The sequence below is a fragment of the Somniosus microcephalus genome, chromosome 1 (assembly GCF_052327205.1).
Source record: "Somniosus microcephalus isolate GS21.2 chromosome 1, FLI_Smic_1.0, whole genome shotgun sequence".
Classification (NCBI taxonomy): Eukaryota; Metazoa; Chordata; class Chondrichthyes; order Squaliformes; family Somniosidae; genus Somniosus; species Somniosus microcephalus.
The window spans coordinates 94,549,989-94,570,729 of record NC_140987.1 but is presented as its reverse complement, the minus strand read 5'-3'; the positions used below and the strand labels follow the sequence as shown (position 1 = coordinate 94,570,729).

Genomic DNA, 20,741 nt, shown 5'->3' with positions numbered 1-20,741 from the left:
GCCTCGCCCGTGGCAGCCGCAACCAGCGTTTTGTCAGAGGTGCCTTACTGCAGTTAGCGCCGGCGCATTAAAGGCCCCGTGGCGGCCGGCCGCTTTCCCGCCGGCTGCCTGCCCGCAGCTCCCTCCCCGGACTTCTCTCCCCCCCCACCCCCGGAACAGATGCAAGCCCGGCACTTGTCCGAGGTGCCAGGCTCATTTTTAAGCAGATTTGCGCGGGCCGCGGCCGGGTGCAGGCAGCTCCTCCTTAACGGAAGGAGGAGGCCTGCACTTCCCCAGCCTGCCGCACCGCATCGGGTGCCGCAGCGCCGGAATTGCGGCGCGAAACGGCAGTTAGCGCCCTTTTCCAGGTGCTAAGACCCTTCAGTAGCGCCGGCAGCCGTTTGGGCGCGGCGCCACTGAATTTTTGGCGCGCGCAGGGGACTTAGCGCCGGCACTAATTTCCGGCGCTAAAGCCCTGGCTAAGCCAAAACCCAATTTCTAGGCCAATAGGTTTTGTCTGTGCTCTGCGATTTCAGAGATGGTTTTGCGTTTTGCTAGCAATTAACACACCTTGAGGTGTAAATACTTTTGTTTTGACTCCGTTATTACTGTAACCATTTTACCATATCAATTGCAGTCAGTTCTGGAATCTTCTAATCGGTGGCGACTCAGGTTTCTTTAAGATACTGCAGTGGTATGTCCTTCTGAAATGAGTCATGTGATCTGTCAACTCCATCTTGTGTTCATAAAATGTGGCCATTTCAGGGGTTTTACAATGTAGACTGTATTTACCTGGATTTTTGCGAATCCTACAGTAGCTAATGTTACCCCACTGTTCAAAAAGGGTGGTAGAGAGAAAACGGGGAATTACAGACCGGTAAGCCTGACATCGGTAGTGGGGAAAATGCTAGAGTACATTATAAAGGATGTAATAGCAGGGCACTTGGAAAAAAGTGACCGGATCGGACAAAGTCAACATGGATTTACAAAAGGTAAATCGTGCTTCACTAATCTACTGGAATTTTTTGAGGATGGATCTGGTAAAATAGATAAGGGAGAACCAGTGGATGTCATAGAGTCATAGAGTTTTACAGCACAGAAAGAGGCCCTTCGGCCCATCGTGTCTGCGCCGCCCATCCATCCCTGTCCAGTCTAATCCCATTTTCCAGCATTTGGTCCATAGCCTTGTATGCAATGGCATTTCAAGTGCTCATCCAAATGCTTCTTGAATGTTGAGGGTTCCTGCCTCTACCACCCTTTCAGGCATTGAGTTCCACATTCCAACCACCCTCTGGGTGAAAAAGTTCCTCCTCAAATCCCCTCTAAATCTCCTGCCCCTTACCCTGAATCTATGCCCCCTTGTTATTGACCCCCCCACTAAGGGGAAAAGTTCCTCTTTATCTACCCTATCTATGCCCCTCATCATTTTGTACACCTCAATCAGGTCCCCCCTCAGCCTTCTCTGCTCCAAGGAAAACAACCCCAGCCTGTCCAGCCTCTCTTCATAGCTGAGGCGCTCCATCCCAGGTAACATCCTGGTGAATCTTCTCTGCACCCTCTCCAAAGCAATCACATCCTTCCTATAGTGAGGTGACCAGAACTGCACACAGTACTCCAGCTGTGGCCTCACCAGCGTTTTGTACAGCTCCATCATAACCTCCCTGCTCTTATATTCTATGCCTCGGCTAATGAAGGCAAGTATCCCATATGCCTTTTTAACCACCTTATCTACCTGCTCCGCTGCCTTCAGGGATCTATGTACATGTACACCAAGGTCCCTCTGACCCTCTGTACTTCCTAGGGTCCTACCACTTATTGTGTATTCCCTTGCCTTATTTGTCTGTCCAAAATGCATCACCTCGCACTTTTCAGGGTTAAATTCCATTTGCCACTTTTCCGCCCATCTGACCAACCCGTTTATATCGTCCTGTAGCCGGAGGCTTTCCTCCTCGCAATTTACCACCCCACCAATTTTCGTGTCATCTGCGAACTTACTGATCATACCTTTTACATTCTCATCCAAATCATTTATGTAGATCACGAACAACAAGGGACCCAGCACCGATCCCTGAGGTACCCCACTGGACACAGGCTTCCAGTCACAAAAGCAACCTTCAACCATCACCCTCTGCCTCCTGCCACTCAGCCAGTTTAGGATCCAACGCGCCAAGGCACCCTGGATCCCATGGGCTCTTACCTTCTTAACCAGTCTCCTATGCGGGACTTTGTCAAAAGCTTTACTGAAGTCCATGTAAACCACATCCACAGCATTTCCCTCATCCACCCCACTAGTCACCCCCTCGAAAAATTCGATCAGATTTGTCAGACATGATTTACCCTTGACAAAGCCATGCTGACTATCCCCGATTAATCCTTGCCTCTCCAAGTGGAGATTAATTTTGTCCCTCAGAATTTTTTCCAATAATTTCCCCACCACAGATGTTAGACTCACTGGCCTGTAATTCCCTGGTTTATCCCTGCTACCCTTCTTGAATAATGGTACTACGTTAGCTGTTCTCCAGTCCTCTGGTACATCCCCTGTGGCCAGAGAGGTTCTGAAAATTAGTGTCAGAGCCCCTGCAATCTCCTCCTTTGCCTCCCACAGCAGCCTGGGATACATCTCGTCCGGGCCTGGGGATTTATCCACTTTTTGGCCTGCTAAAACCGCTAGCACCTCCTCCCTCTCGATGCTAATATGTTCAAGTATGTCACAGTCCCCTTGCCCGATTTCTATGTCTGCATCGTCTTTCTCCATAGTGAACACAGATGCAAAAAATTCATTTAAAACCACGCCTACATCCTCTGGCTCTACACACAGATTGCCACTTCGGTCCCTAATGGGCCCTACCCTTTCCCTGGTTATCCTCTTGCCCTTAATATACTTATAAAACATCTTAGGATTTTCCTTTATTTTGCTCGCCAGTGTTATTTCATGGCCCCTCCTCGCCCTCCTAATTTCTTTTTTAAGTATGCCCCTGCACTTTTTATACTCCTCTAGGGCTTCCTCCGTCTTTAGTCTTTTGTAACTGCTAAAAGCCCCCCTTTTATTTCTAATGCATTTTTGTATATCCCTTGTCATCCAAGGTTCCCTTTGCTTGTTGGTCCCACCCTTGACCTTTACAGGAACATGTTGGCGTTGTACTCTCTCAATTTCCCTTCTGAAAGTCTCCCATTGTTTTGATGTGGATTTTCCTATAAGCAGCTGCTCCCAGTCCACTTTGGCCAGATCCTGCCTTATCATATTAAAATCGGCCTTCCCCCAATTTAGAACCCTTATTTGTGGTGTATTTGGATTTTCAAAAGGCTTTCGATAAGGTCCCGCATGAGAGATTAGCATGTAAAATTAAGGCACATGGGATTGGGGGCAAGGTATTGACTTGGATAGAGAACTGGCTGGCAGACAGAAAGCAAAGAGTTGGAATAAACGGCTCTTTTTCCGAGTGGCAGGCAGTGACTAGTGGGGTACCGCAGGGATCGGTCCTTGGACCCCAGCTATTCACAATATATATTAATGATCTAGACGAGGGAACTAGATGTAATATCTCCAAGTTTGCAGACGACACAAAGCTGGGTGGGCGTGTGTGCTGTGAGGAGGATGACGAGAAACTCCAGTATGATTTGGACAGGTTGGGTGATTGGGCAGAATATAACGTGGATAAATGCGAGGTTATCCACTTTGCTGTCCAAAACAGGAAGGCAGATTATTATCTAAATGGCAATAGATTGGGAGAAGGGGAAGTGCAACGAGACCTGGGCGTCCTTGTGCACCAGTTGTTGATAGTAAGCATGCAGGTGCAGCAGGCGGTTAAGAAGGCAAATGGTATGTTGGCCTTCGTAGCGAGAGGGTTTGAGTACAGGAACAAGGATGTCTTGCTGCAGTTGTACAGGGTCTTGGTGAGGCCACATCTTGAGTATTGTGTGCAGTTTTGGTCGCCTTATCTGAGGAAAGTTGTTCTTGCCATGGAAGGAGTGCAGCGAAGATTCACCAGGCTGATACCTGGGATGGCAGGAATGAAGTATGAGGAGAGATTGGGTCGATTGGGCTTGTACTCGCTGGAGTTTAGAAGAATGAGAGGGGAACTCATTGAAACTTATACAATTCTAACAGGACTAGGCAGACTAGATGCTGGAAGGATGTTCCTGATGGTCGGGGAGTCCAGAACCAGGGGTCACAGTCTAAGGATAAAGGGTAAGCCATTTAGGACAGAGATGAGGAGGAATTTCTTCACCCAGAGAGTGGTGAACCTGTGGAATTCTCTGCCAAAGAAGGCAGTAGAGGCCAATTCATTAAATATATTCAAGAAAGAGTTGGATATATTTCTTAAGGCTAAAGGGATCAAGGGATATGGAGAGAAGGCAGGAACAGGGTACTGAATTTGGATGATCAGCCATGATCTCATTGAATGGCGGAGCAGGCTCGAGGGTCCGAATGGCCTACTCCTGCTCCTATCTTCTATGTTTCTATGAAACATTTGGTGAGATACGGCCAGATATGAATCATTAAGCTGCTTAATTTAACACAAAATAAGTGAGCATACAGAATAATAATCAAAGCACATTATACTTAATTAGCTCAATCTGACTTCTCTCCTCAAAAATAGAAACAAAGATAAACCTGTCATGCCCCCTTTGTGAGATGACTTATTTTCTTTCTAGATAATATCTAACTGCAAAATTTGACCTCCTGCCTTTTAACCATGCCTTGCTGTCCTTTGTTTAAAAACTGTCTTCTTTTTGTTAATCCTGCTCCAAGGAGCATAGGGGTGGGGGTAATAAGCTGTATTGTCAAACCAATGGAAAGGAGAATAGGGCGGTTTCTAATGCCTGAACCCCAATGCTGGTTTTATGCTCTATCAGTCAGTTAAAAAATACCCCCATGGTATTTACATGAATGGAATTGTCCTCACTGCAATGGTTTTGAATATTATTTGGTCATATGAGGTAAGATTATGAATTACTTAACATCCCCACTGATCCTGGCTAATAGGTCTGTGAAGAAACAATGAGCCCTCATTTGAAATAGACTGTGTGCTGCAACATTCCACAAACTGTCTTGTCTGGCTTTAATACAAACCTTCAATTCCTGCAGCCTGTGTCCTTTGTATTGAAAAAAAAACCTGTGTGAATTCATTTTGTTTTGTACCACCACACTTCATCATAGATCAATTCCAAAATTCTTTCAGTGGAGTAAAATATGATCAAAAATCCCAGAATGTGATAGGCTTCAAATGTCTCTAGAAATGATAAAGAATCTCAAATGCTGTTCTACCAGCTTAATAATATTCTACTTTCCAGGTATTGTGACAGGAGTTCTGGTGCGTGAATTTGTCATTTTGTCAAACCTAGACAAATTCTACTTTGGGTTTCCTGGAGAGATCCTGATGAGAATGCTGAAGCTGATTATTTTACCTTTAATTGCCTCCAGTATGATTACAGGTAAATAATCTTATTGAGTCACATTATTGAATGATAGTATTGGAATCAGGGAGATTCAGAATCCTGCTATTTTTATTTCGATGTGTGTTAATTGGTGTGAAATGCATTACTGGTGTAATTCTCTGTAAGGTGTTTCACATACAATGAAACAAAGTGCAATGCCTGCAACCAGAGTAAATAGTTTGCATAAGCAAGACCCCACAAACAGCAATGAGATAAATTAATAGTTGATCTGTTTTTGGTGATACTGGTTGAAAGAGTAATGCTGGCCAGAACACCAGGAGAACACCCCATTGCTATTTGAACCACTGAAACAAGCAGATAGAGTCTCAATTTAATATCTCATCTGAACCATCCTCAGACTGTACTGGCTTGTCAACCTATGTTTAAGGCCTGGAGAAGAGCTTGAACTCACAACCTACTCGTGTAGAGGTAAGAGTGAAACCAAGGGGGTGATTTTGTCAATGGGGGCGCGTTGGAGGCGGGACTGCCGCTTGTCGGGTTTTAGTCCCGCCTCCATCGAATTGTGGCCAACCCAAGTTATTTTCCCTTGATTGACCTTGTTAAGCCTGCCCAGTGGGCTTAGCAGGCCAATTAAGGGGAAGCCGGTTACAGAGAACGTCAGCGTATAACGTTTCATCTGATGAATTGTCATCATTTGACAGCTCTGTGAAGCTGTCAAACACTGACATTCTCTGTTGTTTGAGGAGTTCTTGTATTCAAGACTCATCAAACCTCCTTTGTGAGCAGAAATTAGATGGCTGTTGCATTGGAGAATACAGCAGCCATCTGTCATCTCTGCCGGTGAGATGCGAGAGTCTCCACGTTCCCAACTGTTGAAGCCTGCAGGAAGAAACAAAGGTAAGTAAACATTTTCTATCACTTTTCACTCACCTCACACACTTACCTCTCCACACTTGCACCCATCACTCACCTCCACACCGCACTTTTGGACCCCTCCGACCCCCGCAGACCCACTGCTCGCCTCGGTGACCCTGGTGGGGTTTTCCGACATCGGGAAGCCCGCGCCTCTGCTGGAAAAATGGGGATAATCCTTTTAACTGCCTGTTAACTACCTGTTAACAGGCATGAAGTGGCTGTAATCCCCTTCCCGCCACCAGGAGACGGGACCCGGCGCGAGTCGGGTAACCGCCTCCTGGGAAGATGGCACGGAGGTGGGTTGGGGGCAGGATGGGTACCCGCCCCCAGATTCTGCCATTTTCCCAGCAGTCCCGCCTCCAAACCCACCTCCCCGGGGCTGGTAAAATCGTGATAAGGTGATCCAATAGTGTTGACTATATATGAATGTATCTCAATTGTGTTTCTAATGTTACAATTATTTTAAAGCTGCAGCCTTCATTACACTCTTACTCTGAGTTAGAAGGTTGTGGGTTTAAACCCTACTCCAGAGACATGAGTGCAGAATCTAAGATGGCACTTCAGTGCAGTATTGAGGGAGTTCTGCACTGTTGGGGGTGCTGTCTTTTAGATTAGGAGGTGCTAACTTCGCCGGATCGCTACTTTTAGCGCCCCGAAAGAATTAGCAACACCGCGGCCAAAATTCATTGGTAGCGCCCCAAGAGGGAAGCGGGGCACTACTGGAAGCGCCCCACCTCCCTCTTGGGGCGCTGCGAGGAAATATCGCGGCGCTATGTGCCGTGGTACAGCAGGCCTTCCGCCCCTTCTTAAAGGGGAGGGGCCTTGCACAACACGACCCAGGGCCCAGCTGGGCCACCAGGGATCGGAGTGCCAGCAAAAGAGCCTGGCACTCAAGAGAAGTGCTGGGCTCATGGAGCACAGCCGGCACTCCGCGGGGGTGCTGGTCAGGAGGCCGGAGACTGCAACGGGGGCAGGTGCTGGATGGCGGCCAGCAACAAAAATGTCCGCCTAGCACCTCGCCTTTAATTAGCGCCGCCCCGGCTGCAGGTAGGCCCCCCTGACACTGGCGGATATAGTGTCCAACGGTAAGCCAGGGGCGCTACCGAAGATTGCGGCCGGGGTGCTGCACACGGCGATGATGTCATCGCCGGCGGCGCAGCGCCACGAGGCACTAACGGTTACCACCGCTGCTAACCTCCCGCTGAATTTTGCGGGAGGCGTTGGTGGCGCCACGCCCGGGCGCTAGTTGCTTTGCTCCCCGTTAGTGCCCTCTTAGGGCGCTAATGGGGGGGCGCAAAGCAACTGAATTTTTCCCCCTAGATTTTTTAAATCCACCCTCTCAGTTGGATTTAAAAGATCCCATGGCACTATTCGAAGAGGAGCAGGGGAGTTCTTTTGGCATCCTAGGAAACATTTATCCCTCGACTAACATCACTAAAACAAATGATCTGGTTATTTATCTTATTGCTGTTTGTGGGACCTTGCTCTGTGCAAATTGGCCACCGCATTTCCCTACATTATGATAGTGACTACAGTGACTATGAAGCATTTTGTGACATCCCGAGATCATGAAAGTCATTACATGAATGCTAGTGCTTTCTTACTTTGTTATATTAAATAAAGAAGAACTCATAAAGTATTATTTTAAAAGATTTGGACAACAAAACAATGGTGCAATACATTGGAGCACTAAGAGAGGTGGGCTACAGATTTGCTTTTACATATTTTAAGTAAATTAGCAAATAACTAATTTAAAATGTTTGTGCAGTAGATATATGCAAAACATTATGCTAAGCACCTGAATTTTTCTCCACAGGAGTTGCTACTTTGGATTCAGATGTCTCTGGAAAAGTCGGAGTACGGGCAGTGGTATATTATTTTTCCACCACTGTTATTGCTGTAATTCTAGGTAATAAACTATGCTGTATAATATTGCATATATGGTGAAATTTCTTACTGTTTCACTTAGAAAGTCCATGAAGTATAAAAAATTATTCTGGTCACGCTGTGTAGCGACACTGTAAACGTGCTCAAAAAGAATCCTGAGGAGAATAGCAATTTCCCCATAGATTAAATTTTGCAACCCAGTGAGTATTTTTGCGCAAGGTAAAACAGCATGCTACATAAATGCTTCAAAAGTAAAACACAGACATGTGCATATCTTGGAGATCATTACTAGCATTAAATCGTGAGATTTATTTTTTAATATACACAATTAAATGTATGAATATAAATTATGTACAAACCTCATTCCATCAACATTCATTTACTGAACAAAGTTTAAATATACTTTTAAAAGCTGGCCTTACATACAAATTATATACTTTATTTTGTATAAGGAATTGTGTTGGTGATGACCATCAAACCTGGCGTCTCCCAAAAAGCTGAAGAAATTGACAGGAGTGGAAGTACCCCACAGGTCACCACTGTGGATGCCATGTTAGACCTCCTCAGGTGAGTAATTCACTTACATATGCCATAGAGGCAGCCATTAGTAAACCTTTACCTCTACATACATTATCTATGATTAACATCCACATCTTGTGTGGGTACAGCTTAACCGCACTTCACTCCCCATTACACCACATGTAAAAGTGTCACAGCTATCACTTTTTTTAGCCAGTTTAGCATTTAACCAATTGCATGTGTCTTTTTTAAATTATATTTATTGGTAACATACAGACAAAAGTTTCATACAGGTTGAGTGGGCTGCAATGCATTTGTTTCATGCTAAAACTGCTGTAACACCAGCAGGTAGTCCTTGAATCAATACGGTGTAAATAAATTATTTAATATATTATATCAGACATCACTCCAAGCTCAAGTATTTGCTCTTCTAATTGACTAAAGCTGTATTCAGTTGTGTAAATCAATATACAACCTCAGAAATTCAGAGTACACAAAAAAGCTAATTTTTTTTATGAACAGAACAAATCACAAAGGTTTTAACAAAGGAGAATTGATCTGTTTGTATTCAAAATATTCATATTGAGGAGGTAAGAAAGCATAAATACCCTTTAATCTTCAAAAATTATCAAACAAAATTCCACAATATTCATCCATTCTCACATCCCTACTGTTCAGCCCTGGTCTACCTTCCACAGACAACATTCCCCTCGCAGCTAAGGAATCAACACATCTGTGACAAATTCCATGTACTGTCACTATAGTTAGGTAGATAGAGGCAGAATTAGTTTTATGTATTAATATAAATTACTACTTTGTGCTCTTTACAAATATAATGTGAAGGCTGGGAACAGCTTAAGATCACTACACAGCTAAAATGTGTCTTGTTTTCAGAAGGTGGCTTTTGTCTTCAACTTAAGGTATCAAAGTGTTAATTAAATCAGAAAGGTGTCATTTGGATCATGTGAGCAACACTATCCTCGGGACCATTCAGCCTGGAAATGGAACTGTCAAAGGAATCATTAGACCATTAATAGGCATTTTCTTACATTTGCCAGAATTCACATGCATTCCAGGCAGCTCAAAGGCTAATGGGACAATCAAACCTCTGGTGCGGAAACAGAAAGAAAGATTGCACCAAAAAGTGTGGAAACCAAAGTGGTCCAATTGAAACGGATTCGAAAGTGCGGGCTGGTGCATATTAAAAACTGTTAGTAACCTGAGTCTGACGACGTTCATTGCTGTGAGGAGCAGAGTGCAGTTTTTAAAGATTGAAGGGTATAAATTGTGTGATGTAAATCATAAGATGAGACCAGGGAGGTTAGGAAATGGGATCAAACTCGATCACTACAATGGCAACACATTTCATCAGGACAGTGAGCACTTCTTAGGCCATCCCTTAAATCTTGGCATAGTTTGGGGCTGTGTCTGAGGCTACCACAGTAATCCATCCAGATAGGCCTCTGTTTTGCCCAGTAGAACTTAAGTCTGCTGACAGCTATTAAGGACCCCAGAAGTACAGGTGCAAATGGCATTTGATCCCAGAGGGATCAATTGCTGTTGCATTGAGGGCTTTGTGTTTCAGGAGGAAAGCAAACATAAAATTTGAACCTTGTCATTTTTGGCTCCACCGGCCTTTGGTTCCCCTTCTCAAAGCAGCAGGGTGTTGCTCCAAGGTGCCAGCTCCTTCATTGGGTAGGCCCCACTGTTCACAAGATCATGAAATAATTATGGATTAGCAAGGCCATTCAACCCATCTTAACTCGTCCATCCAGAATGACCCCAAAGTCCCCCATTGCAGCATTATTCCTGGGTTCTCAGCTCCATTACCCTACCAGAAGTCCATCCAAGTGTTGCTCACTCTTTGCGTGAAAAAGAACCTCCTGCTATCAGTCCTAAATTTGCCTTTTACTAATTTGGGCCGTTGTTCTACATTCATGGTTTATGTAGAGTAATAGTCTGGATTTACCTTTTCTATTACCTTAACTATCTTACATACCACTTAAAGATCACCTCTTTTCTAGGCTAAAAAGCCCACATCTCTTCAGTCTTTCCTCATAACTCAGGCTCCTAACCCCAGAGATATATCTTTTGGCTCTTCTTTGCACCGCCTCCAACACTTTAATGTCTCCCTTGTGTTTCAGTGACCAGAACTGGATCCAGTATCACAACGTGTGGTCTTACCAAGTTTGGTCATGAATTCTTCTGACTTGTATTCTACTGTTTTCACTATATAGTTCAACATTCTATTGGCTTTGTTGATTGTTGCTCTACATTGGTTGGACATGTTGGGGTAGACATACGGGGCCAGACTAGAAGGCCCATGGCCTGCCAGAAATCGAGCCTCAAACCTCATCTAAATAATGCGGGCGAGCTGCCAGCGTCTGCCGCGCTTTCACAGGCAGCTTGCCAATTTCAGACAACCACTTTTGGGCTGCTTGCCTCACTGGCAGCAGTCCTCAGGTCAGTACCGGGAGGGGGATCCGAACGCAGCCATCAGGACTGCTGTGGAACCAGGAGGAGCACTTCTGCTCCCCCTGACACCAAATTAAACTAAAAAAAAATGAAACTTACCCTTTTGGTTTGCAGCCACTTGCTAGGCCCCATCCATGCCTGGAAAACGGGCAGAGCCATAGCTTTCTTTGTGGGTCTTAGTGGAGCTTTCCTGCTCCTCGTGGCATACAGGGAAAGTAAAAAAACATTACTGGCCCCGGCTAATCTTCCCGCTGTCTTCACCTGGTGGAAAAGTTATAGTGGCTTCTCCACTCAGGCCACCAGTTAAAATTGCAGTCGGGTCTCAATGCCGTCATCAGGATTCAACATGCAAAGAAGGACCCCACCAACTTTCAGCGGGTGTCCCTTCTGCCTGCTCAGGGGAGCAGGTTAAAAGTCAGAATGTTGAGTTGTTGGTTGATTTCCGGCAGATATGTATTTTGCGATTTTAACTACCCACCCAATTGATTTCTGCTGTGCGGGTAGGGTTAAAATTGCTCCCTTTGTTTTTCTCTAGGTCCCTGCTCACCACTTATCAACATTTTAACATGTTTCTGTATGTTCTTAGGTTCATTCCAGTGAAGCCCATCCCTTTTCTCTCTGCAGATCTATAGAGGACTTTTCCCTCTTTATTTCACTTTTGATTGTTTTGTTAATCCATTTAGGATCATGCCTATTTAGTCTGTATCTATTGGTTTTACATATGTACTTTTCCTGTATGCTTAGCATTCTTCTTCTTAGGCAGTCCCTTGGAACCGAAGATGATTTGCTTCCACATTAAAAATGAGTTTGCAGGTGACTGATGAGTCCAATGCGGGACCTACAGTCTCTGTCACAGGTGGGGCAGACAGGTGGTTGAAGGGGCAGGTGGGTGGGGTGCTTGGGTTGACATGTGCACTTGGCTTCCACTTGCTCCCGGCGAAGAGACTCGAAGAGCTTAGCATTATACTGTACTTTTAAAGGTGTTCCACTTGGCCTAAACTGAAGTGTTGTTGAACAACTGCCCCCAATCTATTTGCTTATGTTCCCTCATTTCATTGAAATTAGCCCTGCTAAAGCTATTTAACTAGTTCCTGATTTTGTTTTTCCTGAATCCCAGATCATGTTGAACTTAATCATTTAAGTATACCAGGTGAATATTAGCATTACTCCTTGTGGTTTCTCTCACATTGTAGATCAACAAGCAATCATGCATCACAATTACCAACTCATTCTAAACCACTTAGCTTTTCCAAATTTTAACAGGTTGATTGAAATGTCTAATTAAAGCAAATTTTCTGTTCCCACATATCCTTCCTATCTCTTCATAGAGTGAACTGTCTTCCTTCTTGCACTGACTTGGAGGTCCAAAGCATACCCCCTAGTGTTAGCTTGGATTTTTTTTATATGCATGTCCAAGCAGACTAGTTCATTTTGTAGCTTTCTACCTCTTGTAGGAATGAATTCATTAACCTTCCAAGTGTCCTTGACATGTAAGGCTGCACCACATCCTATGCTATCTGCTCTATCTTTTCTGAAGACATTACACCCTTGAATGGTAAACTCATTCCCATCTTCTGGAGTTAGCCATGTTGCTGATATTTCTACTGCACTGCAATTCCCTGCTGCCACAACAGCCTCTATATTCAACATCTTATTTCTAATGCTATATATGTAGATCTTAATATACATTTACCTCCTTTTGTGACCCATTTGCTGGTCCCCAGTTCATGCATATATCTCTGAGTCTCTGTGATATTGCTCACATGCTGACTACCTTCTACTCTGCTTTGATCTCATTTGGAATAGTGTTTCCTCCCTGCCCTCCCCCACCTATCTACTTTAAATTATTCTTAATTTCTGCTTCAATGTTACTTTGAAGTCTCTTCGTCTTGTAGGGGGTGGCGTGTGCCCAGTCAGCTTTGCCCCTGACTGTCTCTGAGCGGTTCGAATCACTCCCACACCCCTGGGTTCTAGACACCGGACTTAGGTACAGGCGGCGATACAGAAAATCGAGTAGACAAGTGGTTTGGTGCAAGAAAACCGCAATTTTTATTAAAGGCACAATAAAACACAATCTTACTGAGAATTACTGAAATAATTACAGGCATATAAAATTACACTTATATGGGAATGGGGAACACACGGCACATCGAGGGAAACAGATACATTAAAAATCCCCTTATCCTTATCCCACCCCCAATACCTAACTAGATTGAGCTACGAGGGGCCAGGAATTCATGCTCACCAATTCGAAACCTGTTGATTTAACTGGTTGTGGGTTTTGAGGTTCACCCTTGTTGTCCTTTGGGGTTCGTCGTTGTCACGTGGTCACAGGGTGCGGCGATGGAGTTGTTTGTGCGAAGCAACCTCCTTTTCCTCTGTTAATGTCTTCGTTGAGTACTTTGTCACGATGGGTCTTCTTCGGGCGGTTCGGTTGCCGACGGTTTTGCTGCAGTTGGGGCTCGGTTGGCGGTTTTTAACATTACTATGATTTTTCTACCCAAGCTTCAAACGCCAGCTTATTCTTAATTGACTTTGCTATCCATGCTTCAAACGCCGACTTATTCATCAAACGCCAGCTTATAACTAGGCCGTTTGTCCCCCAATGCGTCTTTCCGCTGCCCTTCTCTGTCTTTACCAGTTTTACCGTTTTTCTCGTCTCGTCTCGTCTCGTTTGTTTGTGGCCCCATATATCCTGTGCGTTTTCGATTCAGGTCTCGTTCTCCTCCCCGTGTTTGGCCCCTGGTGTTGTAATGGGCGTCCTTGGTGTCGGGAGCGAGCAAGAGAGCGAGAGGCAAGAGGCAAGCAACAAGAGACCGAGCACTACCGGTGGACCTACAATTATACCCGGTTCTTCACCCCTTATCTGCGCGCCAAATCAAGTCAGTTCTTTGTCTAACTTTTGGCGGGCTCGTCAAAAATGATTACAGTCATTTACTTTAATGACTTCTGGGGTGGTTGTCTCCTACATAGAAGATAGGAGCAGGAGTAGGCCATTTGGCCCTTCGAGCCTGCTCCGCCATTCAATGAGATCATGGCTGATCATCCAAATTCAGTACCCTGTCCCTGCCTTCTCCCCATATCCCTTGATCCCTTTAGCCTTAAGAAATATATCCAACTCTTTTTTGAATATATTTAATGAACTGGCCTCCACCGCCCTCTGTGGCAGAGAATTCCACAGGTTCACCACTCTCTGTGTGAAGAAATTCCTCCTCATTTCAGTCCTAAATGGCTTACCCCTTATCCTTAGACTATGACCCCTGGTTCTGGACTCCCCGGCCATCATAAACATCCTTCCTGCATCTAGTCTGTCCAGGCCTGACAGAATTTTATAAGTTTCGATGAGATCCCCTCTCAATCTTCTAAACTCCAGTGAGTATAAGCCCAATCGACACAATCTCTCCTCATACGTCATTCCTGCCATCCCAGGTATCAGCCTGGTGAATCTTCGCTGCACTCCTTCCATGGCAAGAACGTCCTTCCTCAGGTAAGGCGAACAAAACTGCACACAGTACTCAAGGTGCGGTCTCACCAAGGCCCTGTACAACTGTAGCAAGACATCCTTGTTCCTGTACTCAAAGCCTCTCGCTACGAAGGCCAACATACCATTTGCCTTCTTAACCGCCTGCTGCACCTGCATGCTTACCTTCAGCGACTCGTGCACAAGAACACCCAGGTCTCTTTCCACGTCCCCTTCTCCCAATCTATTGCCATTCAAATAATAATCTGCCTTCCTGTTTTTGCCACCAAAGTGGATAACCTCACATTTATCCACATTATAGTGCATTTGCCATGTTTCTGCCCAATCACCCAATCTGTCCAAATCGTACTGGAGTTTCACGACATCCTCCTCACAGCTTACCCTCCCACCCAGCTTTGTGTCGTCTGCAAATTTGGAGATATTGCATCCAATTCCCTCGTCCAGATCATTAATATATATTGTGAACAGCTGGGGTCCTAGGACCGATCCTTGCGGTACCCCACTAGTCACTGCCTGCCACTCGGAAAACGACCCGTTTATTCCAACTCTTTGCTTTCTGTCTGCCAACCAGTTCTCTATCCAAGTCAATACCTTGCCCCCAATCCCATGTGCCTTAATTTTGCACGCTAATCTCTTATGTGGGACCTTATCGAAAGCCTTCTGAAAGTCCAAATACACCACATCCACTGGTTCTCCCTTATCTATTTTACCAGTTACATCCTCAAAAAATTCCAGTAGATTAGTCAAGCATGATTTACCTTTTGTAAATCCATGTTGACTTTGTCCGATCCTGTCACTGCTTACCAAGTGCTCTGCTATTACATCTTTTATAATAGATTCTAACATTTTCCCCACTACCGATGTCAGGCTTACCGGTCTATAATTCCCCGCTTTTCTCGACCACCTTTTTTGAATAGTGGGGTAACATTAGCTACCCTCCAATCCATGGGTACTGTTCGAGTCTATCGAGTTCTGGAAGATGACCAGCAATGCATCTACTATTTCCAGGGCCACTTCCTTAAGTACCCTGGGATGTAGATTATCAGGCCCTGGTGATTTATCGGCCTTTAGTCCCATCAATTTTCCTAACACCATTTCCCTACAAATACTGATTTCTTTCAGTTCCACCCTTTCATCAGGCCCTATGTGCCCCGGCATCTCTGGGAGGTTATTTGTGTCCTCCTTTGTGAAGACAGAACCAAAGTATGAATTTAGTTGGTCTGCCATTTCTTTGTTTCCCATTATAAATTCCCCTGATTCTGACTGTAAGGGACCTACGCTTGACTTCACCAATCTTTTTCTCTTCACATATCTGTAAAAGCTTTTACAGTCAGTTTTTATGTTCCCTGATAACTTACTCTCATTTTCTATTTTCCCTTTCTTAATTAATCCCTTTGTCCTCCTTTGTTGAATTCTAAACTGCTCCCAATCCTCAGGATTATTGCTTTTTCTGGCCAATTTATATGTCGTCTCCTTGGATCTTATGCTATCCCTAATTTCCCTTGTTAGCCACGGTTGAGTCACCTTTTTTGTTTTATTTTTATGCCAAACTGGGATGAACAAATTCTGTAGCTCATCCATTCGGTCTTTGAATGTTTGCCATTGCCTATCCACCGTCAACCCTTTGAGTGCCATCCCCCAATCAATCCTACCCAACTCGCTCCTCAGACCATCGTAGTTTCCTTTATTTAAATTGAGGACCCTAGTCTCTGAGTCAACTACTTCATTCTCCATCTTAATGAAGAATTCGATCATATTATGATCGCTCAGACCCAAGGGGCCTCGTACAACAAGATTGCTAATTAATCGTTTGTTGTTACATAATACCCAGTCTAAGATGGCCTGATCTCTGGTTGGTTCCTCGACATATTGGTCCAGGAAACCATCCCGTAAACACTCCAGGAATTCCTCCTCCACAGTATTGTTACTAATTTGGTTGGCCCAATCTATATGTAGATTAAAGTCACCCATGATTACTGCTATGCCCTTATTGCACGCTTCTTTAATTTCCCTTTTAATGCCATCCCCAACCTCCGCCTTACTGTTGGGAGGTCTATATACCATTCCCACTAATGTTTTTTTCCCCTTAGTATTTCTCAATTCTACCCATACAGATTCCACATCATCAGAGCTAATATCCTTCATTACAATTGTATTAATCCCTTCTTTAACCAGTAATGCTACCCCACCTCCCTTTCCTTTTTGCCTATCTTTCCTGAATATCAAATACCCCTGGATGTTGAGTTCCCAGTCTTGGCCATCCTTGAGCCACATTTCCGTAATCCCAACCAAATCATATTCGTTTACCTCTATTTGCGCAGCCAATTCGTCCACCTGATTACAAATGCTCCTCGCATTAAGACACAAAGCCTTCAGGCTTGTTTTTTTAATGCACTTAGACCTATTAGAATTATTATTTACTGTGGCCACGTTTGATTTAAACCGTTGATTTCTCTGACTGCCACTTTTGTTTTTCTCCTTCCTATCTTTTGCTTTTATCCCTGTTTCCCTTTCCTCTGTCTCCCTGCTCAGGTTCCCAACCCCCTGGCATTTTAGTTTAAACCCCCCCAACAGTGCTAGCAAACCTCCCCACAAGGATATTTGTCCCGCTCTGGTTCAGGTGCAACCCGTCCGACTTGTACAAGTCCCACCTTTCCCAGAAGCAGGCCCAGTGATCCAGGAAATTAAAGCCCTCCCTCCTGCACCAACTCTTTAGCCACGCATTCATCTGCTCTATCCTCCTATTCCTATACTCACTAGCACGTGGCACCGGGAGTAATCCAGAGATTATAAACTTTGAGGTCCTGCTCTTTAATCTGCTACCTAGCTCCCTAAATTCTTGCTGCAGGACCTCATCCCGCTTCCTACCCATGTCATTGGTCCCAATGTGAACCACGACCTCTGACTGTTCACCCTCCCCCTTCAGAATGCCCTGAAGCTGTTCAGTGACATCCTTGACCCTGGCACCAGGGAGGCAACAAACCATCCTGGAGTCACATCTACGGCCACAGAAACGCCTATCTGTACCCCTTATGATAGAATCCCCTACCACTATTGCTCTCCCATTCTTTTTCGTCCCTTCCTGAGCAGCAGAAGCACCCCTGGTGCCAGGAAGTTGGCTGCTGCTGCCTTCCTCTGGTAAGTCATCCCCCTCAACAGTATCCAACTTGGTATACCTGTTTGAGAGGGGGATGGCCACAGGGGTCCGCTGCACTACCTGCCTGCCTCTACTGCTCTGCCTGATGGTCACCCATTTCCCTTCTGCCTGTGCAGCCCTTACCTGCGGTGTGACCAACTCACTAAACGTGTTATCCACGACCCTCTCAGCATCGTGAATGCTCCAAAGCCCATCCATCCGCAGCTCCAGCGCCGCAATGTGGTCTGCTAGTAGCCGCAGCTGGATGCATTTCTGGCACACGTGGTCATCAGGGACACCGGCAGTGTCCCTGAATTCCCACATAGAGCAAGAGGAGCATAACACGGGGCTGGGCTCTCCTGGCATGACTTACCCTTTAATTAATTTAAATTAATTCACTATCACCAATTAAAGATAACTCTAAGGCGCTTGTATGGTTTACCAACAGTCCCTGCTACACCAGAAAAGACCTTAGTAACTATAAACTACAGAGTTAAAGTTTAAAAAAGAGAAATACTCACCAACCAATCACTTACCTGCTCCCTGGTGACGTCACACTGTGATTACTTTTTACCTCTCTCCCCGTTGCTGAGTTAGTCGGGCCTCGCCTCGCTCCTCCTTTTATCTGCCGCCTCGGTGTTCTCCTGGTCCGATCTGGTCGGGCCTCGCCTCGCTCCTCCTTTTATCTGCCGCCTCGGTGCTCTCCTGGTCCGATCTGGTCAGGCCTCGCCTCGCTCCTCCTTTTATCTGCCGCCTCGGTGCTCTCCTGGTCCGATCTGGCCGGGCCTCGCCTCGCTCCTCCTTTTATCTGCCGCCTCGGTGCTCTCCTGGTCCGATCTGTTTAATGGCTTCAATATCCTGGCTGTTTGTCATTTATGAATTTTAATCGTCTTTCCTGGCTTGGCAGCTACCTGTGAGCTGTTACCGATTATTTATGTGAAGAGTTAATGGCCTTCAGATTAGGGCCATCCTGACTTGATCTGTTCCAAGGTGAAGAATGCATATTCTGTGTTTACCTAGCTGTCTGGCTCTAGAAAATGGTAAAGTCTTTCACAGATCCATGCATGTTAGGTTTTGTTTCAGGATTTGAATGGGCCTGCCTTCTGCAGGGCCTTGCTTTTAAAATCCTGCAAGCCTTGGTCATGAGGTTTCAGAAGTCATTTTGGGTACCCTTTTTAATAACTTGTCCATACAGGGTCCCTTTATCCATAACTTTTGGGGAATGTGGGAATTTTGAGAACCCTACAGTCTCTACCTGGTTATAGTGCAACCCATCTCTCTTGTAACAGACTCTGTTCTGAAATTATGGGCAGTTATTTATGAGTCACATGATGGTTTTTACAGCATACCCCCAGTCACTCATTTACATCCTGAGAGCATTACCTTACATCCCCTTCTTTGCATTTTGAGACGATTCTCATGTAAGTGACTTTTAAAGCCCATATATCATTCCTCGCTATATCATTTATCCATACGTGGCTTATCACCACTGCGTCTCTACCCTTCCCCTTCATTATCTCTTTTAACCTTAGGAACAGCGGAACATGGGAACAGGAGTACGCCATTCAGCCCCTCGAGCCTGTTCTGCCATTCAATGAGATCATGGCTGATCTGCGACCTAATTCCTTTGGCTCATATCCCTTAATACCTTTGGTTAACAAAAAACTATCATATTTAAAAATTAACAATTGATCTGGTTCTGTGATAGTGGATTGGCGGTTAGGATCAGATCAGCCATGATCTTATTGAATGGCGGAGCAGGCTCGAGGGGCCGATTGGCCTACTCCTGCTCCTATTTCTTATGTTCTTATGTTCTTAAATGCCGTTTGCAGAACAGAGTTCCAAACTTCTACCACCCTTTGTGTGTAGAAGTGTTTCCTAATTTCACTCCTGAAAGATCTGGCTCTAATTCTTAGACTATGCTCCCTATCACTCCCTATGTGTTTAATTTCTGTAAATAAATCAAGTTAGTTACTTTAGAATTTGAGCCCAGTTCAAATGTAGCATGTTGATAATAACATTTTCCAGAGTGGCTTAGAGAAAATTACAGTGTGGTGCCCAGCGGGCACTGTCAATACAGGATTTTGTGAGTCCTAAAGGTACAAGGCCTTTTCAGGAGCAGGAAACTGAGTGGCTCCAGCTTCTGATCATAAGGGACATGAGGTCTGCTGATTGGAAATGTAACAAGATAGTTGCAAGAGGAACAGCTCATTATAATACTCCAGATTTACATTAGACTGATGGCAGTCAGTTGTGAGCGGTACCAGGCATTTATTCAGCTCTTTTTGCAGAAGTTAATCACTGCAGCATCAACTACATTTTGGTAGGAGTTTGTTCCACATATCCACTTCTCTGTGAAGTACTCTTATAGCCAATGTTTTTTTCACACAGGAATGCATTCCCAGAAAACCTGGTACAGGCCAGCTTTCAGCAGGTAATTGAGTTGCTATTTTCTCCGGGTACTTGAAAACCATCAGATTCAGCCAGTTGCGCAGCATTGGATTAACTTTACTTTGCTTTGGTTTGAAATTGCTGCCATATACAGGAAACTTTCTGGTATCCGGCACAGACGGGACCGACGTGGTGCCGGTTCAGCAACAATTCCGGATAACCGAACGCTATACGGAGCTCAGAGCTCCGTAAAAAGCAACAAACCCTGTTGCTTAGCAACAGCTTCAGAAGAACGTCCACAAGTTGCAAGCATCTCTGTAGCTTAGCAACAGCTGCAGCCAAACCCTTGCCTTCCTCCATTTGTTACTGTGCAAGTAATAAAAGTTATAAAACTTACCTGAAACCGACTCCTGAATTTTGCCGGTTAACCGACATTTCCGGTTATTTAGGGGCCGGTTAATCGAAAGTTTCCTGTAAATGATTGAAAAATCAAAATTACTATCATGAAAATATTGCAAAAGAATGAATCCGAATACAATCCTGCCATAGTTTGTAAAT

At 44.9% G+C, this 20,741-nt stretch overlaps 1 protein-coding gene across 1 annotated transcript in view; it reads left to right on the top strand.

Annotated features, from left to right (window-relative positions):
* The window catches only part of slc1a1 (solute carrier family 1 member 1), an 86,659-nt gene that overhangs the window by 33,375 nt on the left and 32,543 nt on the right, over nt 1-20,741 (top strand). The window contains exons 2-5 of the mRNA XM_085984174.1: nt 5,275-5,415; nt 8,111-8,203; nt 8,634-8,748; nt 20,184-20,226. Coding sequence (XP_085840300.1) covers nt 5,275-5,415; nt 8,111-8,203; nt 8,634-8,748; nt 20,184-20,226 — 392 coding nt within the window. The remainder of the gene's footprint in view (nt 1-5,274; nt 5,416-8,110; nt 8,204-8,633; nt 8,749-20,183; nt 20,227-20,741) is intronic.